The sequence below is a fragment of the Cibotium barometz genome, chromosome 10 (genome assembly GCF_041138505.1).
Source record: "Cibotium barometz isolate CiBa-2024 chromosome 10, ASM4113850v1, whole genome shotgun sequence".
Classification (NCBI taxonomy): domain Eukaryota; kingdom Viridiplantae; phylum Streptophyta; class Polypodiopsida; order Cyatheales; family Cibotiaceae; genus Cibotium; species Cibotium barometz.
Genome location: NC_141055.1, coordinates 22,991,650 through 23,018,256, shown reverse-complemented (window position 1 = coordinate 23,018,256; position 26,607 = coordinate 22,991,650). Strand labels below are relative to the sequence as shown.

Sequence of the window (26,607 nt, the reverse complement as noted above, 5' to 3'; positions counted from 1 at the left end):
ACCCAATTTAGATCTTCTTGAACCTCTTTAAAAGACTCGGGTTCATCTACATCATGTAGAGAATTGAGAAATGTAAACTCAGCAATATCTATTGAAAGTGGTTCGAGCACCATATTTGGTTATACTAAGTAGTGGAGCAGACAATTTGCTATCTTGTGTGGTTTTTCTAACCCATCTAGGTGGTTGACTCACAAAGACTCGCTCCTATATTCACCAATCAAGAATGCCGTTTTGATGTCCAATTGGTACACTTTCCATCCATGATGGGCTACCAAAGCAATAACAAATTGGATAATGGCCATACGAGAAGTGGGAGCAAAATTTTCATCTTACTCGATCCCTTTCTATCGAGCATAACCTTTTACAACAAGTCTAGCCTTGAATTTATTGAATCTATCAATAGATCCATCTGCCTTTCGATTGAATTTGAAAACCCACTTAGTACTAACAACTTTCTTACTAACAAGTGGTATATCCACTAAATCCTAAGTACCATTTTTTGTATGGAATGAATTTCATCTTACATGGCTTCCACCCAATTTAGATCTTCTTGAGCCTCTTTAAAAGACTCAGGTTCATCTACATCATGTAGAGAATTGAGAAATGTAAACTCAACAATATCTATTAGAAGTGGTTCGAGCACCAAATTTGGTTATACTCAGGTGGAGTAGACAATTTGCTATCTTGTATGGTTTTTCTAACCCATCTAGGTGCTTGACTCACATAGACTTGTTCCTACAAGTCACCATTCAAGAATGCTGTTTTGATGTCCAATTGGTGCACTTTCTATCCATGATGGGCTACCAAAGCAATAACAAATTGGTTAATGGCCATACAGGAAGTAGGGGCAAAAGTTTCATCATATGAATCCCTTTCTACTAGGCATAACCTTTTACAACAAGTCTAGCCTTGAATTTATTGAATCTATCAATAGATCCATCTACCTTTTGCTTGAATTTAAAAACCCACTTAGTAGTGATAAGTGGTAGATCCACCAAATCCTAAGTACCATTTTTTTGAATGGAATGAATTTCATCTTGCATGGCTTCCACCCAATTTAGATCTTCTTGAACCTCTTTAAAAGACTCGGGTTCATCTACATCATGTAGAGAATTAAGAAATGTAAACTCAACAATATCTATTAGAAGTGGTTCGAGCACCAGATTTGGTTATACTCAGTAGTGGAGCAGACAATTTGCTATCTTGTATGGTTTTTCTAACCCATCTAGGCATAACCCTAGATTCATTGATTGTTGATCTTTTGGCATTTACTGCATCTTCTAGGTTGATCTGAAGTTGGTGCATCAATCCCTTGTTGAGTATTCCCCCCTTACAACAAACAAGGATTAGTAGGCAAAATCTACTAAGAATCCATAGAAACTAGTACAAGTAATAACCCATCAAACATGTTTAGAGAGTTGGCATAGGCATTCTTATTGAATTCCATCATTGGATAGACAGAAACTAGTACAGGTAATAACCCATCAAACATGTTCTTAGAGTTGACATATACATGCTTATTGAATTCCATCATTGGATAGACAGAATCCTCTACACAAGTGACATCCATAGTGATAGTAATCCTCTTTGTGAGAGAATTGTAGAGATGATAACCTTTGCTTTTAGCACAATAACTAATAAAAATGCATTTCACTACCTTGTCATCGAGCCTAGTTTTGCTTTGTATTGGCACATGTGCATATGCCAAACAACCAAAAACATGTATGTGTTTAACCTTAGGTTTTTGATTGAACCAAGGAGTGACAGTATTCAAAGCTTTAGTGGGACACTTGTTCATCACATAGGTAGTGCAAAGAACTGCTTCCATCCAAAATTTATGTGGAAGTGCTGACCTTAACCATGTATCTAACCATCTCCATGAGAGTCATATTTTGTCTCTTAGCAACACCATTTTGTTGTGGCGTATAAGGAGTTGTGCATTGATGCTTAATGTCTTTTTGTTAAATCTTTGAATACATTGCATATATATTCTCTCCCTCTATTTGAACAGAGAGTTCAAATTTTTAAACCACTTTCATTTTCAACCATAGCAATAAAGTATTAAAAATGAGAAAATACCTCTGATTTTTTCTTCATAGAGTAAGACCAACTATAATCACCAATGAAGTACAAGCACTTACACATATCTCAAGTCTCTCTATAAGTCCAAGCTAATCTATCTTGGAACCTAATTGATTCGAGTCTATTGCACATACACATCATCATGGGTGTAATTAGACACCATCCACCTTAGCTTACTGTAATCACTCATTATTAGAATGTGATTAGCTTAATCCACTTATATTAGTAAAGGTACCATGGATTTTAACATAGCAATGATCAGGCTCTAGCAACCAAGGATAAGGGTAAGAAACAAGCTAATTCTAACAAAACTTCGAAGGCTAAGAGTTATTCCGAACAGCCAAATAAAGTTATTGTTGCTAGTATTGCAAAAATCTTTCAATTGCATAGCAAACTTCAAAATAAAGAAAAGAAGAAAAAAGAATCCAACAAAGGCTCCAATACTTTTGCTTATGGCAATTAGACTTCTAAGAAAGAGAACTTTACTAATGTTGTTGTTCATCAAGGGTTCCAGCATTTCTACTTTTGTCAATTAGAGTTCTAAGAAAGAGAACTCTACTAATGTTGTTGTCCATCAAGACTTATCACTTAATGGTTATTTGCAATTATAATCATGAAAATGATACATGTCTCAGTGCAACTATCTATAACAGTTGATTTCTGAACATGGCGCTTCTAAGCACATAACTTCTCAAAGATTTTTGGTCAAACATATGGAGATTGCACAAAGTGATCACACTATTATGCGTGTCAAAAAAATGCATGTTACCTCGTTAAAGGTATTGGTGAGGTAGTTCTCACTAATTGCAAGTGGTGAGAATCTTTGTCTTCAAAATATACTTTTTGTTCTAGGAATTAAAAAAGAATATGCTCTTTGTGCCCACTCTAGCAAGGAAGTCTTAATGTTGAATTTGCATATGATAAATGCATTATCGATAGAACACATTATGCTTACTGGATCTTACTAGATGTTTAACCACCAATGTTTTATATAAATTAGACATGTATAATAAGTGATATGTTGCCTGTCTAGCAGACACTTCTAACACAATCAAGGTTGCATAATTGTGGCATGCTAGGTTTGGCCACACTTCTATTGGCGGTTTGATGCTTTTGCAACAAAATGGGATGTTAGAGGATCTTCACCAACTTGATCCACCAACAAGATCTGTTTGTGAAGTATACATCCTATTGGTGGTTTGATGCTTACAACATGGGATTTAAGAGAATCTTCCTCAACTTGATCTACCACCAAGATATGTTTGTAAAGGATACATCCTATTATGGTGGTTTGATGATTTTGCGGCAATATGAAATGTTTTGAGGATCTTCCTCAACTTGATCCACCACTAAGATATTTTTTTGAAGGATGCATCTTTAGAAAATTTGCTCGCCAACCTTTCCTAAAGAATGCAGTAGATAGAGCTGATCACAAATTGTAGCTCATACACAATGATGTGTGTGGTCCAATGAGGACCACTTTTGCAAACTTTGGAGGGAAATTTTGAGCAAATGAGAAGTATTTTTGATGAGGCTTTGTTGATAGCCTTAGAGCCTTGATAAGGACTAATAGCACAAATATGAGTTCTAGATCAATTTGCTCACAATTCACCTAATTAGAGAGATTAGGCGATTCGTAAACTAATTTTTGTAGCTGGCTCAGTGAATCATTTGGCATAAGATTTGAAGTGTAGGCTTCTTCTTGCATTGCTAATAAGCTCCTAGACGCAAGTGTGGAGAATGGCACATTTTACTAGTCGAGATACAGTCACCGAATTCGTGCAGCGTGGGGGGTTGAATAAGAGTGATTCCTCCTAGCCAAGGGTTAGCCTTTGGTTGCTAAACATGCCCATAAATTTTGAAGACAAATGGTTTAGAGAATGGGCAATGGCAAGCTGATGAATTTTTTACCACAAGGAGAAAAAGAGGATAAGATGATATTAGGACCACTAATGATTAATTAGTGAAAAATAATGCTAAGGAAGTGCTAATAGGAAGCTCAAGGAGAGGTAGGCTGTGATACCATGTTAAAATCCATGGTACCTTTACTAAAAGTGGATTAAGCTAATCAAACATAAAACAGAAGTTTAACAGCTCCCATGACTGGAGCACAGAAGTTTACACAAAAACCAAGAGGCACATTAACTGCCACGGCTAAAATTAGACCTCTTCCTGCTCACATGGTCAGCATCTTAAATAAGATTTTATCAATGTCCCCTAATAGGGAACATACGTGTATAATATCTACACCTGATTTTCTTTCTTTCCCACCCCCCCCCCCCCAAAAAAAAAAAGGGAAAAAAGAAAAAAGTAGAAGCCTCATTTGTAGACCAAACAATAAAAAAAGACGAGATCCTTAACACTGGGGAATGGAGCCTCAGAACACTCCCCACCAAAATAGTACATACCTTAATCATCTACTAGTTGCACCACAGCAGATACCCTCAAGGGTTCATCTTCCACCACATCTTCCCTAGCCAGATGCATGCTAATAACCCGCCTAGCATGGCGTTGTGAGCCGCGTATACCCATATCTGTGACACATCTCAGACCTGAAATTGTCTTAATGTAGAGCTTTGCTAGATATCGCACTTCCCTACGAGTGTCTTTGTAGACCCCTCTCTCAAAGACCCACAAATGGCAGCGTACACCTTCATGCCGATCTTCTGCACTGACCACTGCTATGCTCCATGTGGATCCACCATAAAAGACTTCTCGAGATTTTGAATCCAGACAAGGGGTCCAGGTCTTATCCTTCATAACAAACTCTGCACCAAATCTGAAAGGTGGAAAGTTGGCCAATCGCATGCCAATATCTGGCTTTGCAGACCAAGTGAAACCTCCCGTTGTTTTTCGCCTTTTGGGATCAACGTCATCAAGGCTGTCAAAATCCAAGGAGGAAAAGCATACCAGAGAAGAATTCTGCAGCTTTTTGGGACTTGTGCTTGCAGCTTCCCTGCCTCTCCCATCACTGCTGTTGCTGTCATCTCCATTGTCTGTGCTCCACCTGTCTGAGTCACTGGTGTCTCTCTCACTCAAATCCTCATCATCTTCATCCTCATCATCGTCCTCATCATCGTCCATGTCATCCTCATCATCCTCATCATCGTCTAAAGACAAGTTATCTGCACTGGGACTGTTTTTCAGCTTGAGAATTTGATCTTTTAACAGAACATGGTGCCATATGCTGTCATTAGCTACATCAGGTGGGAGGTTAGCATCTTCCAACTCTTTTTTTACTTGTAAGATTTCGTCTACCTCCAAATGCGCAAAAATGATCCCACCAGCCGTAAACAGTTCTGTGCAAAACTCAAAACCCTCTTTGTATCCATCCCCCTGTTGACCAGCCTCTTCTTCCCACAACCTTCGCAATTTCCTCAAGTCTGTTTCCCCTCCTTCCTTTGATATATCAGCAATGTTGCTTGGCTCAGAATGAACTGCACCACCTTCCTTCTTCTTACTGGACCTGTCTTTAGAGATTGAACGGCTGCCTCTTTGAGCACTCCTAGTTCTTGAGTTTCTAGATGCTTGGCCATTTCCACTAGATTTTCGAGAATAAAAGGATTTTCCCCTTTTTCGCGGCATATAGCCATCCAAAGCTCCTGCAGATCCTAGTCGTGCTAGCTTCCAATCAATCAAAGCTTGTTTTGCAAGCTTGTACCTCTCCGCCTCATTGAGAACCCAAAGTTCATCCGATTTCAAGAGATGACAGAGCACCTGAAGCATTGCAAACCATGTACAGCACTTAGTTACATCCTGACTTTAAAGAACTTTACAAGGTTTCTTTACCAAACAGACCAAAAGAAACTTTCCAAGCAGTCCCCCGTTATTTCATATAGTCTCTTTACCCAACAAACCAACTTTAGTGCAGAGTACAGAATAAACTAGACCATCATACATTACACACAAAGCAGCCCCTCATCACTTATTAGAAGTGCACGACTTCAGCGGATCTCTCTCTCTCTCTCTATCTCTCTCTCCCTCTCTCCATGACCTAGATAATGTTTATTAAGATCATCTCATTCCCAACTCTCCACTCTTGATCTTTCTGCTCCACTATCCACCATCACAACCGAGCTCACCACCTTTTTGCATGATACAGCCTGCATCTCTTTCCCCTCCACTACCACCAAGCCTCCTCTACATGGCTCTATCACCCCAAGAAAGATTTCTCAAGAGAAATCCTACTCTGATACCACTGTAAGCCCAACAGAGCATGCCGTGACAGATTCCACCACGTATCCAAGAGATAGAAAGATAGAGAGAGGGAGAGAGAAGGGTTTAGGGAACTTTGCACATGACACACACACTGAGCGGGGAACAGGCCCCGCCCCTTTTAGGAATTTATTTAGGAACAATCCATGGGCCCGCAAGCTAGGATCAATACATCAATGAATACAAAAAACAAACAAATATGCCGATGTAGAAACCCAAGTCAAAGTCGATGTCGATGTCAAGGCACGAGATCCTAATGCCAAGCACACCATGGGGATGACCCACAAAATCTCTCACCAAGCTAGTACCAGATCCAAATCCAAGTCCAAATCCCAAGCTTGTACACGAGGTACATGTTAGAATTGTGCATCTCAGTGTATTTGTTGATTTTACCTATTTTTGGGTATTTAAGCTATTTCTTCTATTTTTAGGAAGTCATGAGCAGTCGGCCATCTCACTCATTTCACTATAAAAGAGACCTCACATATTCAGTTGATGTAATCAAGACCACATGTCTACACACCTTATGTGATAAAGGAACCGGACAAATCACGGAGTGCCAACTGCAGAGGATGTTCCAAAGCCTCCTCCGTCATAAGAAAGTGGCGTTGAGTGACAATAGTAGTGAGGCTTGGCGGAAACATCTTGAGCACAGGCCACCCACCCCATCACAGATCCGGCCATTTGGCACACCTACGCCCAAAAGCTCTACCACATTCCTAACCTCACCCCCACAGATCTATCACACCTCCCTCCCAAAACAACTTCGGCCACCCTTTTTACCATACATAATGTTACTAAAGCAATACATAACTGCAGCATGGGAAGGCCAAAGACCACGAAGACTTAGCATATCGCTTATGCCTATGACACTCGGGCCCCCTTCCTAGCTGATTTGTTTAACATAGCCCTTTGCCAAGGTTTTCCACCCTCTTATTAGATCCAAATAACTACCACACCAGCCCTTTGCCAAGGTTTTCCACCCTCTTATTAGATCCAAATAACTACCACCCTTTTTACCATACATAATGTTACTAAAGCAATACATAACTGCAGCATGGGAAGGCCAAAGACCACGAAGACTTAGCATATCGCTTATGCCTATGACACTCGGGCCCCCTTCCTAGCTGATTTGTTTAACATAGCCCTTTGCCAAGGTTTTCCACCCTCTTATTAGATCCAAATAACTACTACACCATCATGATTGGCCACACAATGGCCAAACTTTATGGATCAGTGTTGGAGTCCAAGGGCAACGCCTTTGCAGAGAAGAGACATGGGCATACAGCTAAGGGACAGGGAGGATCTAGTCCACTTTGGATCATATTTTTACATTGAGAGCCTGTTGGGATTCAGAGTCTCATATGTGCATATCTGTCTGTGTGTGTACCCATCATGTACATGTACCCCTGTTTGTGTACCTACTTGTGTTTGTGTGTGAACAGCCCCTAAAAGGTTTATTGATCTTGTAGGTGTGTGTGTGAACACTCACTTATGTGTGAAGTGTGTAAATGTGTGTGAACCCACTCTTACAGTGGTTAGAATCAATATCTAGATATTAAACCTGTTTGACATCTCTAAGGCTATAAAAGCATTGTACTTGGTGAAGCTTCTACAACATCTCTCTCTCTCTCTCTCTCTCCACACACAGAGCATGGCCCTCCATCAACCACCTTAGTGTTGCACCTGTGCGACTAAGAACAACAAATGGTATCAGTCTTCAGAACAAGCTACTCCCCCGCTTCCGCTGCCGCCCTTGCCTTCACCTGTTGCTGTTGTTGCTACTGCAGCCGCCACCACCTGTCAGTTCTGATGCAGCCTGCCAGAACGTCGCCAACACTGCAGCTGATTCCTGAACATCGCCGCCGCCACTGCCTTCTGCACCGCTACTGCTGCTGATGACAGGCACCACTGTTCGCTGCTGCCCCTGAGCAACTCCTCACCTTATGCGCTCCTCTACAACAGCTGTCGGCCGACGCCCTGCACCTCCTCAACCGTGTCCCCACCACCGTGCGCAACACTACGCAGATTCACCACGGAGATTCAATGGGCCATTAATGCCGCTTCAAATCCTCATTGTAAACACTATATATAAGCACTAAGCACTCATTGTAAGAGAGCTAACTCAGATTCAATATAATACCGAAGATGACTATTCTCGCTCTATACATTTTGCTATATTCTTCTTTTGGCAAAACTCAGTACAAGTTGGTTGAACCCCGAACACTTTTGCTGATCCTGCTGTTCTCATGTGCTTCCGGCAGACGATGTCATGACGGATTTCTTGGTGATATGACATAACGGTGTTTATCCGACTCATGGTGATTGCCGCGTCAGAGCTTCTGCGTCATGACCTTAATGCCACAAGATCAACGCATCCTCACACGGGAGGAGACCCGGCATCAACGAGAGGCGTTGGCCTGCCAACTGCCAGTTTTCGATCAATATCGCAAGACGAATCAGTTCTATGAATTCACTGGCGTTCCACAGAAAACTTAAGTTTCCTACAAGTTTCCTACCTACATGTTTTTGCATGTACAAAATTTCAAATATATACTCTATAAAATATGTAAAAATAACACTGAATGCATAGAATACATGGAAACATCAATTTGAAGACTACATGTAAGTTGTAACAATTTACAAAGAGAGAAACGTCTTTATCAAAATAGTTGCAATTTTCAAACATTGGATTTGGGGCAAAAAAACAAATCAAAAAAAAATGCATGAAAGAAACGCATTTCCTACAAGGAACCGTTTCCAAGTTTCCTACCCTCAAGGAAACACATTTCATGGCAACTATGGATCCCATGACTATAGTGAAGTCCAAACATAAAGGTACCCGCTAGATAGTGAACAACCCTCATCGTTGAACTCCAATCTGGCTCCTTAGGAGTATTGAAATACTGACTTAAAATGGATGTGCAATAGGAAATGTCAGGTCGAGAGTTTGTGAGCCATATGAGTTTCCCAACCACTCGGCGGTAGGCTCGCTCTTCATGTGGTGGTGAGTCCTCTTCCTTTGATAGTTTGATGGTTGGATCCAATGTGGTAGCCACAGGGATAGCACCATCAAGAAAGTAGGAAGTATGAGTTGAAGACAGTACTTTTGTTGTGACACAAAATTACCATCAGGATGTTGGACCACCTCCATGCCAAGGAAACATGAGAGAAGACCGAGATCAGTCATCTCAAAAGTTCGTCTCAGCTATGCCATGATATCAGCCACTTTGGCTTGATTTATGATTAGATCATTGACATACAGCACTAGTTAGCAAACCATCCCCTGATATGTGTGAATATAAATATTGGGATCACAGTGAGCTGGTTGAAAACCTTGGCTACGTAAAAATTTGTTGCTGCGATGATACTACACTTGGGGGGGGGGGGGGGGGTGCTTGCTAAGCCCATAAAGAGCTTTATGCAAGCAGAAGACTTTGTCCTCATACCCAAGGAGTGGGAAGCCCGGAGGTTGGTCAACATAGACTTCCTCCTCGAGAATGACATTTAAAAAGGCACTCTTGACATCCATCTGGTAGACTGGCCATTTGTGGTGAGCAGCCAGATTGAGTAAGAGACGGATTGTCGTCATTCGAGCTATAGGTGCGAAGGTCTTGTCGAAGTCAATGCCTTCTTTTTGGCGAAAACCTTGCACCACAAGCCAGGCTTTGTACTTGTCCAAGGTACCATCAGCTTTAAATTTCGTGCGAAAAATCCATTTGGTGCCAATAACCTTCTTATGACAAGGGAAATCCACAAGGGACCATGTGCCATTACAGTCAATGCTTTCGAGTTCTTGTTCCATAGCCTGTTTCCAAGCTGGCTGTTTGATAGCATCTTTCCACGATGTTGGCTCATCATGCGCCACATAGTCTGCGGAAAAAACAGAGACAAATGAGGCACGAGAAGTGAGCCTGGTGAACCGACGAGGACCGGGGAAGCATGCCTGAATCATGCATGGTTTGTTGATACCAGCAGGGTAAAGGGTCCTTGGGTGGCCGTCGGGAGAAGGAAGTCTCCTCAAGAGACAGAGTAATAGTTGATTGATGGGGTTCATGTGGAACAATCAAAGATTCTCGTTCGGGTGGTATGGAGTCTGGACAGCGGAAGGTGAAGTAAATCCCGCTCATCAAAGACGACGTCTCAATGAACGAAGACTTTGTTTGATCGTGGATCAAAAACTTTGTAAGTCTTTGATTCAAAAGAGTAGCCCAAAAAAATGAGCAACTCACTCCTTGGCTCAAGTTTACCCCTCATGTCATTCGGAGTGTGTGTGTATGCACGACACCCAAAGGCACGGTGATGGGAAACAGTGGGTTTTTCGCCATCAAATGCCTCAAACGGGGTCTTGTGAGAGACAACGACCATGGGGCAACGGTTCAGAAGGTACACCGCAGTATTGACCGATTCTGACCAAAGGCATTCAAGCAGCTCAGCTGCAAAGAGCATCAAGCGTGCCATATCCATCACAATTCAATTCTTCCGCTCGACCACTCCATTTTGTGAGGGAGAGTTGGTGAAGGTGAGTTGGCCTTGAATGCCCTATTCTTGCAAGACTCGGTAAATTGATGGGAGATAAACTCACCACCATTGTCACTACGAGCAATCCCAATCGAGACACCCATTTGGTTAGTGACTAACTGAATCCACATGGAAAAGTATTGGAAGGGTGTAAGTGATGACCAATCAGACATATCTTGCGGGATGGCAAAGAAAACTGAACAACTTGACCAGTGGGTCGCCATTGAGAGGATCTAGGCCAATTCGTACCATTGCCTTGTTTTTGGTTCCTTGGTGGGGAACCCTGCAAGACTGCGGGGATGCAACCGGTAATGGCCGCATGCCAACACCAGTGTCACCTACATCCCGCACTTGGATGGCACGTAGACATTTCTATACAGAAGGTGCAGGACCTGGGATGGTGAACTGGTCCCATGTGAGCCCAATCCGGGACGAGTCGGCCAGGGATCCATCACAGTTGTCCAAGGTCAGGTGTGCATTGTCCTGCACAGGAGTCCAAGGTCAGGTGTGCACTGTCCTGCACATGAAACAGTGCCAGTCCGCGCTGTGAGTCTCCCTCTAGAATGATGTCAGTGATTCTGTGTATCTGGTATGGTACCGGATGCCAGATCACTGAGTAGTTAGTGTTTAGGACAAGGGCCAGCCCATAGGGCTACCCTGGATCTTAGCGTGGGCATGGAAATGGTGTGGAACCACCCCCATGAGGGCCAGGAAGGCCCAGGCTGAACCCACCAACCATGGAGGGGCTGTGGGATAGCCCTAGGGCAAGAATAAGGCAAATTCCAGGAGTTTACAGCCTTTTGGGGCAGCCCATACAGGCTGCCCAGCCCTTGGAATGTGGGCAAAGGCTGTGCCCAGCCCTCTAGAAGCAAGCGCATGATGCCCAGTCATCTAGGGAATAATGCGCAGCATTTTAGGTGATTTTTCCAGCATTTAATGCTGTTATCTCAGTCGTGGGAGACATTTAGAACAAGCCACCTGTTTATCTACTGGCCTACTGCTGTTGGGAAGTAGTATAAATAGTGGAGGCCACAATCCCATTCAATCACCTCATTATTCACCAAGAGCTCAAGCAAATCAAGGGCTAGACAAGCCAAGGTAGTTGCCAAGCAAAGGGGTGGAGAACTGAAGGTCAAGGGCAGGGATTTTCCAGCCAAGAAAGGTCAAGAATTCTGCATTTTCTTTTCAGATTCAGATCATTCTAATAAAGCAAACACACCATCCGTGGTGGGTAACCTACAGAGGGTAATTGGGACCCAATACTGTGTCCTCTCCATCTCTCCCTCTCTCTCTCTCTATTTTCTGCACTTCTCCTTTCAGTTTGTGCGTTAATTTCCATCGCGAAAAGAGTGCTAAATTCCGAGTATTGAAGTTACCGATTCTCCTCCGAAGCTTCCGCATATTACAGTGGTATCAGAGCCTAGTTCAAGTACAAAGATTCAGCAAAGAAACCAAAAAAAAAAATCTCGCTCGTGTGGTTGGTTTTTAGACCCCGGTGGACTACCCTTTCGGAGTGACTCCTGTCTCTCGAAGGACGGTTGGTTTTTAACCTCCCGAAGCCTCCGGATGTCTCCCTCACAGATAGTGGATGGTCAGATTGCGTTCCGGAAAGGAAGTGCATTTTTCTGCTATGGCGAGCTTTGACGATGAGAGAGACCAAGAACAATGGGACTAGAGTGCACCAAGCAGTGCACCAGGCTTGAGTGTTACAGACATGTTCCAGCAGATGATGCGAGCAATCGCAGAACACACAACCAAGTTGGATGAGCAGAAGGCAGAGATCTTGGCTCTGGAGGAGCGTACCCACTCTACAGCGTCACGTTTTCCATCTCCTCCTCCCTCTCCTTCCGTATCCCAGATACCAGATCCTCGACTCAGGAACCCTCTCACACGGTCACAGCCACAGCCAAGCTCTTTGCTTGAGTTGAAGATGCGTGCATTGGAGATCCGACAACGAGAAGACGAAGCCATGCGACGCGTGGAACACGAGCGTTACCTCAAAGCATTGGACGCCAGATTGACACCGGCGGCGCCCTCGAATCATTTTCCCAAGAAAATGAACTTCAGTAAGTATAATGGTAAACTCGATCCCACAACTCTCTATTCATGGTTACATCAATTTGAAGCTTACTTTGCCGCTGTTAGGAAAACAGATACTGAGAGAGTGATCTTAGCCAGTTGGTACTTGGAAGGTGAGGCCATTCCTTGGTGGACTCAGTGGGCTCATGCCCACACCAGATTAGGTATGGCAGCTTATGTGTGGGACGAGTTTGTCCGCGACCTTAAGCAGCGGTTTCTACCGCCCCACTACCATGTTCAGGGGAGCGCGTCAAAACGCGCAACCAACCCTTCAGTTTGCCAATAAAATTTCGACATTATGTTTGCAATTAGGCTTATCTGATACGGAAAAGAAAGAGCAGTGATACGGACAAGAAAGAGCAGTTTTTGTATGGCCTGGACACGCAAATCCAATGGGAGGTGCGTATGTTTAGGCCAGCCACCTTTGAGGACGCACTCTCGCTTGCGCAGAGTGCAGAAATGAAACATAATGGTGGCAAGCCCAAGACTTCCCAGCCGGCTTCTCCCAGGGCTACCGCCTCGGGGGGCAAAAGCCAGAACCAGACGGGGTCTTCCCTTGGACAGAGCCCAGGAGCCTCTGGCTCCAAGAACTCGAACAATGCGTCAAAGCTTACTCAAGACCAGAAAGCGGAGGCAAACAAGACAAGTGGCAAGTTGAGTGCTGAGGAGCTTTCTCAGTACAAGGAGGAGGGTCGATGTTTCTTTTGTCATACAAAAGGACATACTTCTCGGGATTGTCCGAAGAAGCCTCCAAAGCCCGCCACCGCCGCCTCCACAGCTTCCGTGGTGAGCTCAGCTCCCACACAGATCCCAGTGGCTACCCCTAGTTCTTCAAACCCCGGTGCTTCAGTTGGAGCAATTACTAGCCGGGAGCTCAAAGATAAGCAGAAGGGCGCCCATGACCAGGAGTATAAGCGCAACGAATTGCTCAAGTCCTTTGGCTACATAGGTGGTCAGAGAGTCGTTGTCTTGTTTGACAGCGGCAGCACGGAGGATGTGGTCATGGAACAGGCCGCTAGGCGTGCCCGTTTCGATCTAACTTCGGTGGATAAACAGGTTGAGGGTTTAGCACAAGCATGACAACGAGCGTCAAGTATGAAGCTCTAGGTACTAAGTTAGTGATTCAGGGCATAGAGTTTGTGCGTGATTTTATGGTTGCCCCTCTTGAAGGAGGAGACATAATTTTGGGTATTCAGTGGTTTCACAAGTTTCTTTCTGATGTCAAGCGGGACAAGCACACGTTCCAAATCAATCGGAATGTGTCAAACGCCCTAGTGACCATTACGTGTGAGCCAGGATTTCTGAACTTTCCGCTCATAAGCCACTTGCAGGCTAAGCAAGCAGTCAGGAAAGGTGCACAATGTGCGATGATTTACATCCAGACAGCCCAGACGGTGGCCAGTGCTTTCGAGAAGTACTCGGTTCTCCATGAAAAGTTCCAGAAGATATTGCTTCAGGACAGCCTCCCTCCCCAGCTCCCCCCATCCAGACCGGAGGACCATAGGATTGACCTCCTCCCAAGCTCGAAACCCCCGAGCAAGTTTTCGTATCGCCTTTCCAAGGCAATGGAATCGGAGTTGGACCGCCAACTCCAAGAATTGTTGCAATCTGGCTTCATCCGCCCCAAAGTGTCGCCATTTGCAGCACCGATCTTATTTGTCAAGAAGAAAGATGGGTCTTCCCGTTTGTGTGTCGATTATCGTGCACTCAACAAGCTGACTATCAAGAGCAGATTCCCGATGCCTCGAATTGACTATATTCTCGAGAGGCTGAATGGAGCAAAGGTGTTCTCAAAACTGGATTTAAAGAGTGAGTACCACCAGGGACGGATTGTGGAGGGGGACATTCCCAAGACAGCCTTCCGTAGCTTGACGAACGCCCCAGCTACATTTAACCGCATGATGATGCGTGTTTTCCGAAATTTGATTGGAAAGTGTGTGTTCATATTTTTGGACGACATACTAGTATTTTCAACTACGGTTGAGCAGCATGACGTTGATGTGGAGAAAGTCCTTAAGTTGCTGGAAAGCAACGAGCTCTATGTCAATGAAAAGAAGTCAGAATTTTATATGTTCCAGGTGCATTACTTGGGATATATAATTAGTGCTGAAGGCATTCGACTTGATCCGGCTAAAGTGGCCGAGATTGTCAACTGGGAAGTACCTCAGACACTCTATGACATCAGATCATTTGTGGGAATATGCAAGGCATATTCCACTCACATCAACAAGTTTTCTGACCTCTCGGCAGATCTCACCGATCTACTAAAAGGAGTGAAAACAAGAAGGCAAAAGATTCGAATGACTCCACAAGCGTTGGAGGCATTCCAGAATCTCAAGGTGGCTTTATCAGGAGCGCCTTGTTTAGCTCTTGCCTCGTGGGACGACCCATTTCAGGTGATCACCAATGCGAGTAACATCACAATTGGAGGTGTATTGCAACAGAATGGTCATCCAGTAGCTTACATGTCTCGTAAGTTACTGCCCGCCGAGAAGAACTACTCAGTCTATGATCGTGAACTCCTAGCACTTATACAAGCCTTGAAACATTGGAAACATTTTCTGTATGGCCGTGACTTCGAGGTTCGCAATTGGAGGTGTATTGCAACAGAATGGTCATCCAGTAGCTTACATGTCTCGTAAGTTACTGCCCGCCGAGAAGAACTACTCAGTCTATGATCGTGAACTCCTAGCAGTTATACAGGCCTTGAAACATTGGAAACATTTTCTGTATGGCCGTGACTTCGAGGTTCGCACTGACCATCAGGCATTACGCTGGATTCAGACGATGCCAAGTGCACGATGGAGTGATCGATAACACCGCTGGAGTCAGATATTCCAACAATTCGGTGGTATGATTGACTACCTTCCAGGAAAGAACAATCCAGTGGCCGATGCTTTGAGCAGGAAGGGACAAGTGTCTACGATTCAGACCACTAGACTTGATCTTGCTGGTACAGAACTAGAGGACATGAAGCACACGTACGCGGATTCCGAGGAATTCGGTACACAGTGGGAACAGGCATTGGATGCCACAGGACCATGCCACTTTCTGATACGCGATGGTTGGCTTTTCTACAAAGGCCGACTATGTGTCATGAAGTCGTTCAGAGCAGCTCTTCTCCATGATGCCCATGACGCCATTACAGGTGGTCATAGGGACATGAATTCAACTCTGGAGAAATTAGAACGGCAATACTATTGGCCAAAGATGAGGCGTGATGTGTTTACATATGTACAACGCTGTGACATTTGTCAAAAGGTGAAAGCGCCTCGTGGAAAGAAGATAGGGTTGTTACAGTCCTTGCCAATTCCTGAGGATCCTTTCCAGGACATTTCGATGGACTTTGTCACAAATCTGTCTCCCAGTCCGAGTAAGCATAATACGCAGTGCTTAACTATTGTTGATAGGTTTAGCAAATTTGTTATGCTTATTCCTTGCAGGGCCAATGTGACAGCCGAGGATGTTGCCCAGTTGTTCATTCGGCATTAGTACCCGATTGGCGGGATTCCTAGGAACATAGTGTCACCGAGATGCCAAGTTTACCAATCATTTTTGGAGGACATTGTTTGATAATTTTGGTACTAAGTTGAATCTTTCCAGTGCATTCCACCCACAGACGGATAGCCAGACAGAGATAAACAACCAGTTGGCCTTTGATGTGCTGAAGTGTTATGTCCACAATCAGCAAGGTAAGTGGAAATCGTATTTGCCTTTAGTTCAAGCTGTTTTGAATGATTATTATTCTTTAGCTATTGGCAGGACTCCATATGAGGCAATGTTTGGAAGACCTTTCCAGTCGTTGTTGACCAAGACTTCGTCTTCAGTACCGGAGGCGAACAGAGTGACGGAGTCTTACCAGGAGATTTTAGAGTCAGTAAAAGACAGATTGGCTAAAGCGCAAGAGGCCTACACTCGACAGGCAAATAAAGACCGAAGGGATATAAAGTTTTCGGAAGGGGATTGGGTTTATCTTTGGATTATGAAGCAAAGATTGAAACAGGTGGGCAAGCGATGCTGCCCAAAGTTGTCTTTCAGGAGCTTCAGACCTTTTCCCATCAGGAAAAAGATTAATGAGGTGTCTATGCAGTTAAAGCTACCTCCGAGTTGGACTATGCACGATGTATTTCATGTCAGTTGGTTAAAGCCATATACAGGTCCACCCCCTTCAGAGGTCAAAGACGAAAGGGAACAAGACATTGTTGATGAAGCAGAAGTTATGGTTCCAAAACAGATCCTTCTGCACCGTTTCAAGCATGGCTCAGGTCGAAGACTACGACAGTTCCTCACAAAGTTTCAGGACCGAGGAGCCCATGAAGCGGTATGGCTCGACAGAGAGTTTTTCGAAGACTATCCGGCGTTATTGACGGATTATTTGGAGGCTATGCAGCTTCCGTCAAGTTAAGCAAAAGAGGATGTCACGTGCATCCCGCACTTGGATGCCACGTAGACATTTCTGTACAGAAGGTGCAGGACCTGGGATGGTGAACTGGTCCCATGTGAGCCCAGTCCGGGACGAGTCAGCCAAGGATCCATCTCAGTTGTCCGAGGTCAAGTGTGCATTGTCCTGCATAGGAGTCCAAGGTCAAGTGTGCACTGTCCTGCACATGAAACAGTGCCAGTCCGCGCTGTGAGTCTCCCTCTAGAATGATGTCAGTGATTCTGTGTATCTCGTATGGTACCGGATGCCAGATCACTGAGTAGTTAGTGTTTAGGACAAGGGCCAGCCCATAGGGCTACCCCGGATCTTAGCGTGGGCATGGAAATGGTGCGGAACCACCCCCATGAGGGCCAGGAAGGCCCAGGCTGAACCCACCAGCCATGGAGGGGCTGTGGGATAGCCTTGGAAAAAAATGGGGAAAAATACGGGGAGTGAAAAAATGAGAAAACACCTACAAAGGGCGGGCACACCCACAACAGAGGCCCTGGTGTCTGGAAAAGACAGCAGATGACTTCTAACACATACAACATCAATAGGACGTACAACATCAACAGGAACATCAACAACAATCCTGCGCGGCCGTACACCCCACACAAAGCTACCACAATAGTAGTCGAGATCAACAGTGCTACCTCCAACAAAAGCCAAAATAAGCACGGAGGCGCTCACAACAGTAGCCCTACAGAAGCGCCACACAACAGCGCGAATGCCCACACACAAGCAACAGCACAAGTAAGGGGGAGGAGTAGTCCAAACATCCGCAGCTATTGCACCACCCTGAGGTCCAGCCCGATGCTCCCTACAGCAACCCATCCGGCCGGTTTCAATACCCTGCGCTGCTGAACTGGTGTCGCCTTTGCTCTTTGGCGACCGGCCAAACCTAGTTTGCCTGTGTCGAGCTACTTTTTGGCGACTGGCTGCTACTGTATACCCATCTCCTGTACCGCCTTCCCTCAGGCCACGTATCTGCAACAGTGATCACCAAGGTGATGCGCCACACCACACGACACCACCCCCACAAATTTTGCCACCCTTCACCTTATAACAAGGATGCGATTCGCTTTTCTCCCCCCCAAAAAAAAAACTAAAAGCAAATAGCAAACCGCATGCTTCCAAATATAATATTTTTAAATCATCTAAGGTTTTAAAACCTTTAAATTAAAATCCCCTTTTTGTCCCTTTCACACTTGGGTTGGCCACATACGGCTTTCCTTTTCAAATCCAAACGAATGTCCATTCCGTGCCCGTGCCCGTGCCCGTGCCCGTGCCCGTGCCCACCTGCTTTCTGTCCAGAGAAAAACACAGGGTCGTAGTTCCTCTCTGGATCATAAAACCTGTATCCCTTGGAAAGAGAGTTATGACCCACAAAGATAAGCTTTTGAGACTTTGAGTCGAGCTTCCTCCTCTGCTTCGTCGGAATGTGAACATATGCATCGCTCCCAAACACACGAAAATGGGAGACATCAGGTTTCTTGCCAAAATATGCCTCAAAGTGAGTCAAGTTCGGTACTGAAGTCGTCGGAGAACGGTTGAGAATATGGACAGCCGTAGCCACAGCCTCTCCCCAAAGTGGACAAGAAAGATCACGATGCTCCAACATCGTCCTCGCCATCTCCACCACAGTCCTGTTCTTACGTTCAACTACTCCATTCTCTGACGGTGAACCTGTATTGGCCAGCTCCCGCTTGAAACCATGTTCCGCACAAAATCTCACGAAAGCATTGGAAGAAAATTCTCCTCCTTTGTCAACCCGAAGAGTCTTCACCTGCAAGCTAGACTCTTTCTCCACCATCACATGTCACTCCTTGAACCGAGCAAAAGCCTAGTCCTTCTGTGAAAGGAAATAAACCCATGTGAATCTAGAACAATCATCAAGTAGCATAAAGTACAAAGAGCCTCCCAAGGATGTAGTCTGCATAGGTCCACACAAGTCAGTGTGTACCAACTCCAAAGGTTTCGAAGCCTGCTTCGAAAAAGATTCCTTGTGCTGCTTACCACGAATGCAATAACTATAGCGTCCTTGCCTGTTGCCAACATCTGGCATGCCAACCACCATCTGGTCCCGGAAAGCTCGCCGCAGCGCATCCGCATTCAAGTGGCCGAATCGAAAGTGCCACAAATCACCAATCTGAGAACCTATCAAAGAGCAGAGTATGGAGAGTTTGTATATACCATTCTCCATGCCACCTTCCCAAACAACCTGGCCAATCTCGCGGTCCCGTAGAGCAACAAAATGCTCCTCAAACTCCACCCGGAAGCCAGACTTACACACCTCATGCACTGACAACAAATGAAAACAAGTGATGGGACGTAAAGAACACGAGAGGAATGCTTCCCCCCTCTGCCATTGGGAATGATCTCCATCCGGCCCTCATTGTGTATCGGTATGGTGGAATTGTCGCCAATGAAAATGAGACCTAACTGCCATTTCAGATCCAAAAAGAAGTCACGGGAAGGAGTCATGCGCCCGAAAGCACCACTATCAAGAATCCATTCCCGAGTATCCTTTGCGGTGAAGCCAACTACCTCCTCGCTCGAAGAAGATGAAGCATCCGTGTCCAACATCTCCAAGTACACAAAGGCTGGAGTCTTTGCAACTGAAGCTAAAGAATCAGCACTCTTCCCAGTCCGCTTGAGACACTTCCTCCAATAGTGGCCTTTCTCGCCACAATCATTACAAGTCCTCTCGGCCTTCAGTTTCTCTCGGTTTGAGTCGGGCTTCTTCTCAAAAGACTTCTCCGATGAAGCCTTCCCTTTGCCCTTGTTGTTGTTATTACGGCCTTTCAACCGTTGGCCAGTTAAGGCCTCAGAACCTCTGCCCTGTGGAGGGTTCGTTAATCGCTCTTCCTGGTCCAAGAGCATGGACACAAGCTCCTCCCATGTGATGGTGCTGAGCCTGCCACTTGTGATCAATGAAGAGTAAAAGGCTGAGTACTGAGAGGAGCCATATCCTCTGATAATATCTCTTTCACTGCCTGGAGAACTTCCTACTGAAGAGCCTGCAGCTTGTTGATGTGCTCCCGCATCGTCGACGACTTTGTAGGATTCATCACCTGCATCTAAACTTCCAAACAGATTCTCTTCATGGGTGATACCCTGTTGTAGAGAGAAGCCAAATGCTGCCAAATACCTCTGGCCAACGTCATATCCTTTATATGATTGATCACATGTGGTGTGCAATTGAGGAAGATGAAAGAACGAACTCTGGCATTGACACGATCCCATAACTGTGCCTGTGCCTCTCGTTCTTTCCAAATAGAGGGTAACTCCCCTTCCTTTGACTCTGGCCGTGGAACCCCAACAACAATGAAATCAGCCAAGTCATAGGACTCCAAAACAGATTCCATCATTACCTTCCAAATGCTGTAGTTGTTCCCGTCCAACTAGCAATCCACCGAGAAAGTCAAGAGTGTCGGAATCTTCACATGCTTCTCAATCATCTCAAGCAAATTTGCCATTGCGAGGGTTTAACTGAAAAGGGAGGGTGGGTGAGAAAAAATGAAGAACTAAACCTGCAAGTGGCTGTCCAACAACAAGGCCCACCTTTTGCTTGCTCCTTCTCTTCCCGTACAGCCGAGACACTACCCAAAACAGCCCTAAAGTCTTGTGAAAGGAGGTGGGTGAGATAAGAAATAACAAGAAGTGGCTGTCCAACACTCAACCCGCCAAACGCTTGCACTCCTATTTCCTCAAAGCCCAAACAGCATTTCAAACTACCCCCCTCTTGCTCACACAGTTCCCAAGATCTTCCAAGAGCCTAGAGCTCTGATACCATGTCAGAATATGCAGCTGAAAAGAAGATTGGAACTGAATCAACACAAGACAAGTGCACAGCAGAAAGGAAACGCACAGCTGAGAGAGAGAGATGTGTAACTCTACTATCATACACAAGAAGATCCCGGAATGTACAATGAACTGTGTGGGGGGGCAAGGGGCCATTATATATGGCCCCAGGCTGCTGGTCGGCCAGTACAAACATAACCGACAGCACCCCACGACTTGCTACTGCCAGTCGGCCAGCAAATTGGCAGTCGGCCAAGGCAGAGCAACTTAGTCGGGTCAAAGACCAACAGTCAGCCAGCAAACAGAGGTAGCCGACAACCCTTCCACACCCTGAAAGAAATGGAAAAAATACATGGAAGTGAGGAAAAAATGGGGAAACACCAAAAATGGGCGGGCACACCCACAACAAACGCCTTGGTGTAAATACACAGACAGCAGACGACTGCTAACAGAAGTGCATCCTTCCTCCCCTCTCGTTCTTTGGTCCTTGCCCCATACATGGAGGCGAGTTTGTATCTAGCCCTTCGAGGCTGTTTTTTGTTAACTTATAGAAGAATCTTGTTTCCAAGAAGGGGGGAAAAAAAAGGAGGGCAATCGAAAAGGACATACAAGGACTGGACAAGAGTGTGGTAATCATGTATCGGCTGTACCAAAGGTTGGAGAGACAAGAAAGCATGTCAAAAAGCATGTGTATGGATTGGTTTTGCTAAATTGTCTTCTTCCACCTCCTCCTCTAAAGAGCGCCAATTTCCCATGATTCATGAAAGGGAGAGAGAGAGAGAGAGAGAGAGAGACTCTTTCCATAAAAGGAGAGGTTGGCCATTGGGCCACCCCATTTTAACAAAAAAGGTGCCCACACTTTAATGAAGTGTGAATGCCCAAACTCACTTATAATCTCACCAACCACACTTTAATGAAGTGTGAACCTCTAAACAAACAAAAAAAAAGGCATAACTCTTTAATGAATAAACAAAGGGCATGAGGTGCCAATCCACATGACCCTTAGCATATGCCATAGACGTAAGTTTCTTGCCATGAGATGTCATGTCCACACTATGAAGCCCGTCTATAGGTTGGAAGCGCAATAAACGCCGAGTTAGCATGGTGAGAGCTAAATTAGAAAAACCATCATTGACTCTACTACTTATGCACACATACTATATGATATACCTGATCAAGCATGCGTCCCTCCACAATCTTCATCACATCCAATGTTATTAAGGCCATACAAAAACTATGTAATCACATCCAATGTTATTAAGGCCATACAAAAACTATGTAATAGTAGCAAGGCTAAAGTCCAGTTCAATGAAATGTGTTTCATACCCTTTGAGAGTACGAAATGTTTCAAAAATGCAAACCCTTTGAGAAGTACGAAATGTATCAACCCATTGTTTCAAAAATGCAAACCCTTTGAGAAGTACGAAATGTTTCAAAAATGCAAACCCTTTGAGAAGTACGAAATGTATCAACCCATTGTTTCAGTTGAATTTTTTTCAGCCTAAAAAATGGAGTAGCTATTGCTTCTGCAAGCCATGTTCTTAGCAAATGAACAAGTGTAATCCTTCCCGCAAAACCCACCTCAAAGGCACTATGTAGTGAAGTTCGGACTCTAGACTCTCTATCTGTAACTCTATTCTAATCTTTAAGGAGAATTAATAATCATGAATCAATTTTCACAATGCAAAATGTTTCATGATGGAAAATCGCACAGACAAGCAAATTTTGCATGTTTTATACATTTAAAAAGATTTCAGGATATTTCAGAAACATTTTTGGGAGGTTATGTTTCATGAAATGCCTAGCAAGTATGGGCTAGAGACCAAGAGAACTTACAAGCTGCACACTTTGCTCATCCAAGTGATAACCTGTCCCTCTCCTTACCGATATGCTTAACATGGCACTCTGCCAAGGTTTCCCTCCCTCTTGACCTAGCAACACCATTGTCCTAATCCACAAGGCCAGGGTCCCACTGGACACTACTAACTGCCACACCATCATGATTGGTCACATATTTGACCAAGATATACAGAATCCGAAGTCAACTCCTCAGCAGAGAAGTAATGTAACAGGGCCAGAGGTCAAAAGGAGCCTCATCCATCAACATCATCAAAGCATGACGATGCTACAACATTCTTGCTCTTGTCATCAACATATGGATCCAGATGCATATACCAGAAATTCTGGTATTTGTCATCAGCATTAACATACCAATACACATATGTGCCTTTTGCAAAGACATCCCTACCCATGTCAAGACACATAATTCTGCCCATCAGTGGTAAAGTTAATATAAATACACCTTAGTCTTCGCTTACACATACATAAAATGCAGACATTGATTTTAGTTTTTTCTTCAAACAGGTTAGATAGAATCAGAATGACCAGGCCACCAATTTACACATCTGAACATAGATCCATTTGCCTTACAGTCCCTTCATGTTCTGTAACAAACCCAGAAATAAATGTATACATGAAGCCTTTTGTTGAGAAGTTGGACATAGGGGTGGAAAACAACCATCTATTTATCAAAAGAAAGTTTAAGTTATCACCATACTTGACCATGTGAGACTTACTACTCATAGAGCCTCAAACTATCAGCTTTATCATGCATCATGCAGACCAACATTGCATCCCAATGCATGGGCTACATAATGCTGCTATGGCATTCGTACTCGTGTGTTTGGCACATAGCAACCTGGGGCATATACAACATGCTGTGTGCTACATGTTATTGGCACATATCATTCCAACACATCTATGTGCTATGACATCCCTACCCACGCTATCAGCACCTAGGATTCCCATGCTACTGTATGCTATGGCATCCCTTGCAATGTCATGGGCAGTCCTACAGCATTCCCATCAGATGATAGCCCGATGGCCATGCATAATAAAGTTAATGTGTAAAGATATTAGGTACATTTACACATTGCTGGAAAAACAACGGGCATATAAAGTTATTCTAACTATTCTAACATGAATAAGCAGGTGTATTCTTAGAAGCGTTTAGGTATATTTAATAGCTTACCTCTAAAGAGAGCTTTGGCAGGTGATGCAGAAGCTCGCGGGAGGCATGAGTGCAGAGGAGAGACCAGCAAGCGTTCCGCACAGAGCCTGCGAACTTGCCGTAGCAGTGCTTCTCAGAGAGATGGTTGTAGCGGGCAAAGGTGTCCACTTTGAGATCACTAAGGGCAAACTGCACACTAATCTCGCAGAGGTTTTCTAACCCTAAAAAGCACCCTGCAGCAAGGATGGAGACCACATTGTCCGCTGTGAAGACGGGGGTAACGCCGTACATGTAGGCAAAAGCAGCTTCAAGGCCCTCTGCGGTGACGATAGGGTCATCGATCTGGAGCTCGATGCGAGCTTTGCCGTTCTCTTTCCAGGGACCCGACAGCAGAGAATGAAAGTAGTGGCTCTGGGACAGGATGATCTTGTGCAGGAGGTAGTCCTTGCCCTGAAAGTTTACGGTTATATCGGAGAAGAGATGGCCCTGAAACCCTTGCTTCTGTATGTGGTCGCACAGGGCCGTGCTCGCATCAGGCGAAGAGATTGGCTTGGGCTCCTGACCGGCGAGGGCGTTCTCGCCTTCCATCGTTGTTTCGCTCTGCCGCCGCCGACGACGACGACGACGACGACGCGAGCTCTGACTATGGCGATTGGGTGTGCTGCAGAAGACGATGATGCGGCTCTGAGCTATGGCGGGAGGGGTCGCAAGTATAGGAGTCTTTACACCTGTACACAGTAAGTGGTGCCCTTTGATTTTGAAATGTAAATTCTAATTGAAAGACAACCAAAGGAATATTCCCTTGTTTTAGATGTCGCCTAAACGTAAAAACCACTATGATTCTCTCTCTCGAGTTTAGCACACTAGCATCTCTCTCGTCCTCCTCCCCTCTCCCTCTTGACCAACATGATGCTTTGTGTATTTCTTACTTCTTATTTTTAAAAAATCAAAACGAGAAGATTTGTATTATTATTCAGAAAAAAGAAGACTCCAATACAACCAAGCTTTTTGAGAGAAGCTTAACTCAAAGATAGTTGTGTATGGAATTTCTTACATCCGTCAGATCCAAGATGAATTAAGCTAGTTCCGCATCTTCTTCTGTAAGCTTATTTCCAACTTTCGTCCACTCTTGTTCCTGTCTTGCCCGATCCGCTCTGATGCTCCGAATCTTCTCCTCGTATTCTTCATGATGCGCTTCATGAATAGCCACCACTTCCTCCACCTCAATCCTGGATTGCTGAGCCCGACACACAATGTTGTCTACTTTTAAAACCATCCTCATCTGCGCATACAGAGCATGCCTCAAGCTTAGGTATTTGTGAAAAATCTGCATTATGAAATACTGAATAATTGTGCATACTCCAAATACACCAAATATATTCTGCCCTGATTGTATTCCATAACTTAGACGAGCATCTAGTAAAGTCCCCAAGTAAGATTTGTCCGTAAACTTGTATTTCTTACTTCAAGGTGTTCAAGTATGGAGGAGCTCACAGTTTACAAGTGCGAGCACCATGTGGCACCTCAAGCACCATTAGCGTTGGCCCATGTAAGCACCATGTGGTACTAGCTTGTGCAAACATCATGTGGCACTAGCTCATGCGAGCATCATGTGGCAATGTGTATGCCACGAACGTATCCAATGCTCTTTGCTGCAAATTACGAGTCTTTTCCTTCTTTGTTTCCCTTGCTATGTTAGTGTTTCCTCATGCTTGGAGTTCTCCCTTTCACTCAAGTTTAGCACAATGAAAGAGGTTTCTCTGCCATTGGGTTTCACATGGTGCCACTTTCTTACTCCTCCCTCACCCTACTTCTTCGCACTCTACTCAAGGTTCAACTCTCATCCATTCTTCCCCATGTCTCCCCACTCAAACATAAAATCAAGCAAGAGGGCTTCTGTTTACACTTAATATTCTCTATACATGCTCTCACTAATGTAGCCTACAGCTAAATCTTGTGCTAATTTTATTAAATTCAAAGCGAAGAGCTCAAATTGAAGTAATACACTCACACGAATGTAATGTTACTCACAAATTATAGAGAAGATAAAGCTAGAAACAAGTTCACTCTTTGAGATAATGCATGTAATGACTTATATGTTAGCTTTCATGGGGATCAAACATGATAATGAAGGAAACATTAAGCTATGTAAAAACGGGTTAAGACAATCACATAGGATTAATGATAAGAGTGCTCTAATGCTCTTTTACTCCAACTAAACAACTTCCCATGTTGTGTAGATATCACACCATATTATGATCTAAAACTTCTATTATATTCCAAAGCAAATTTACAAAACCATAACATTACATGATAAAAACCTACGAGATGTTGAACACACGCAACAATACATGAAAGCATGTGTGCACACAATGTTCTTTACTTCCATGGGTCACTATCATTGCAACTCATTTACAAAGACACCATATTATGATCTAAAACTTTCATTGTATTCCAAAACAAATTTACAAGACCA

At 44.3% G+C, this 26,607-nt stretch overlaps 1 protein-coding gene across 1 annotated transcript; it reads right to left on the bottom strand.

The window, feature by feature from the left end:
* Window positions 1–4,384: 4,384 nt before the first annotated feature.
* On the bottom strand, window positions 4,385–24,867 carry LOC147634675 (uncharacterized). The gene is made up of 2 exons (XM_086803812.1): window positions 24,153–24,867; window positions 4,385–5,799 (listed from the first exon to the last, which is right to left on the bottom strand). The coding sequence occupies exons 1-2, from the start codon at window positions 24,717–24,719 to the stop codon at window positions 4,492–4,494; spliced, it is 1,875 nt and encodes a 624-aa protein (XP_086659938.1). The 5' UTR covers window positions 24,720–24,867; the 3' UTR covers window positions 4,385–4,491.
* Between the last annotated feature and the right edge of the window lie 1,740 nt (window positions 24,868–26,607).

Coding starts and splice junctions, on each gene's coding strand:
- LOC147634675 (XM_086803812.1), bottom strand. CDS start 24,719: ATGGAAGGCGAGAACGCCCTCGCCGGTCAGGAGCCCAAGCCAATCTCT. Junction 5,800..24,152: donor TGCCAAAGCTCTCTTTAGAG/GTAAGCTATTAA, acceptor GCAATGCTTCAG/GTGCTCTGTCATCTCTTGAA.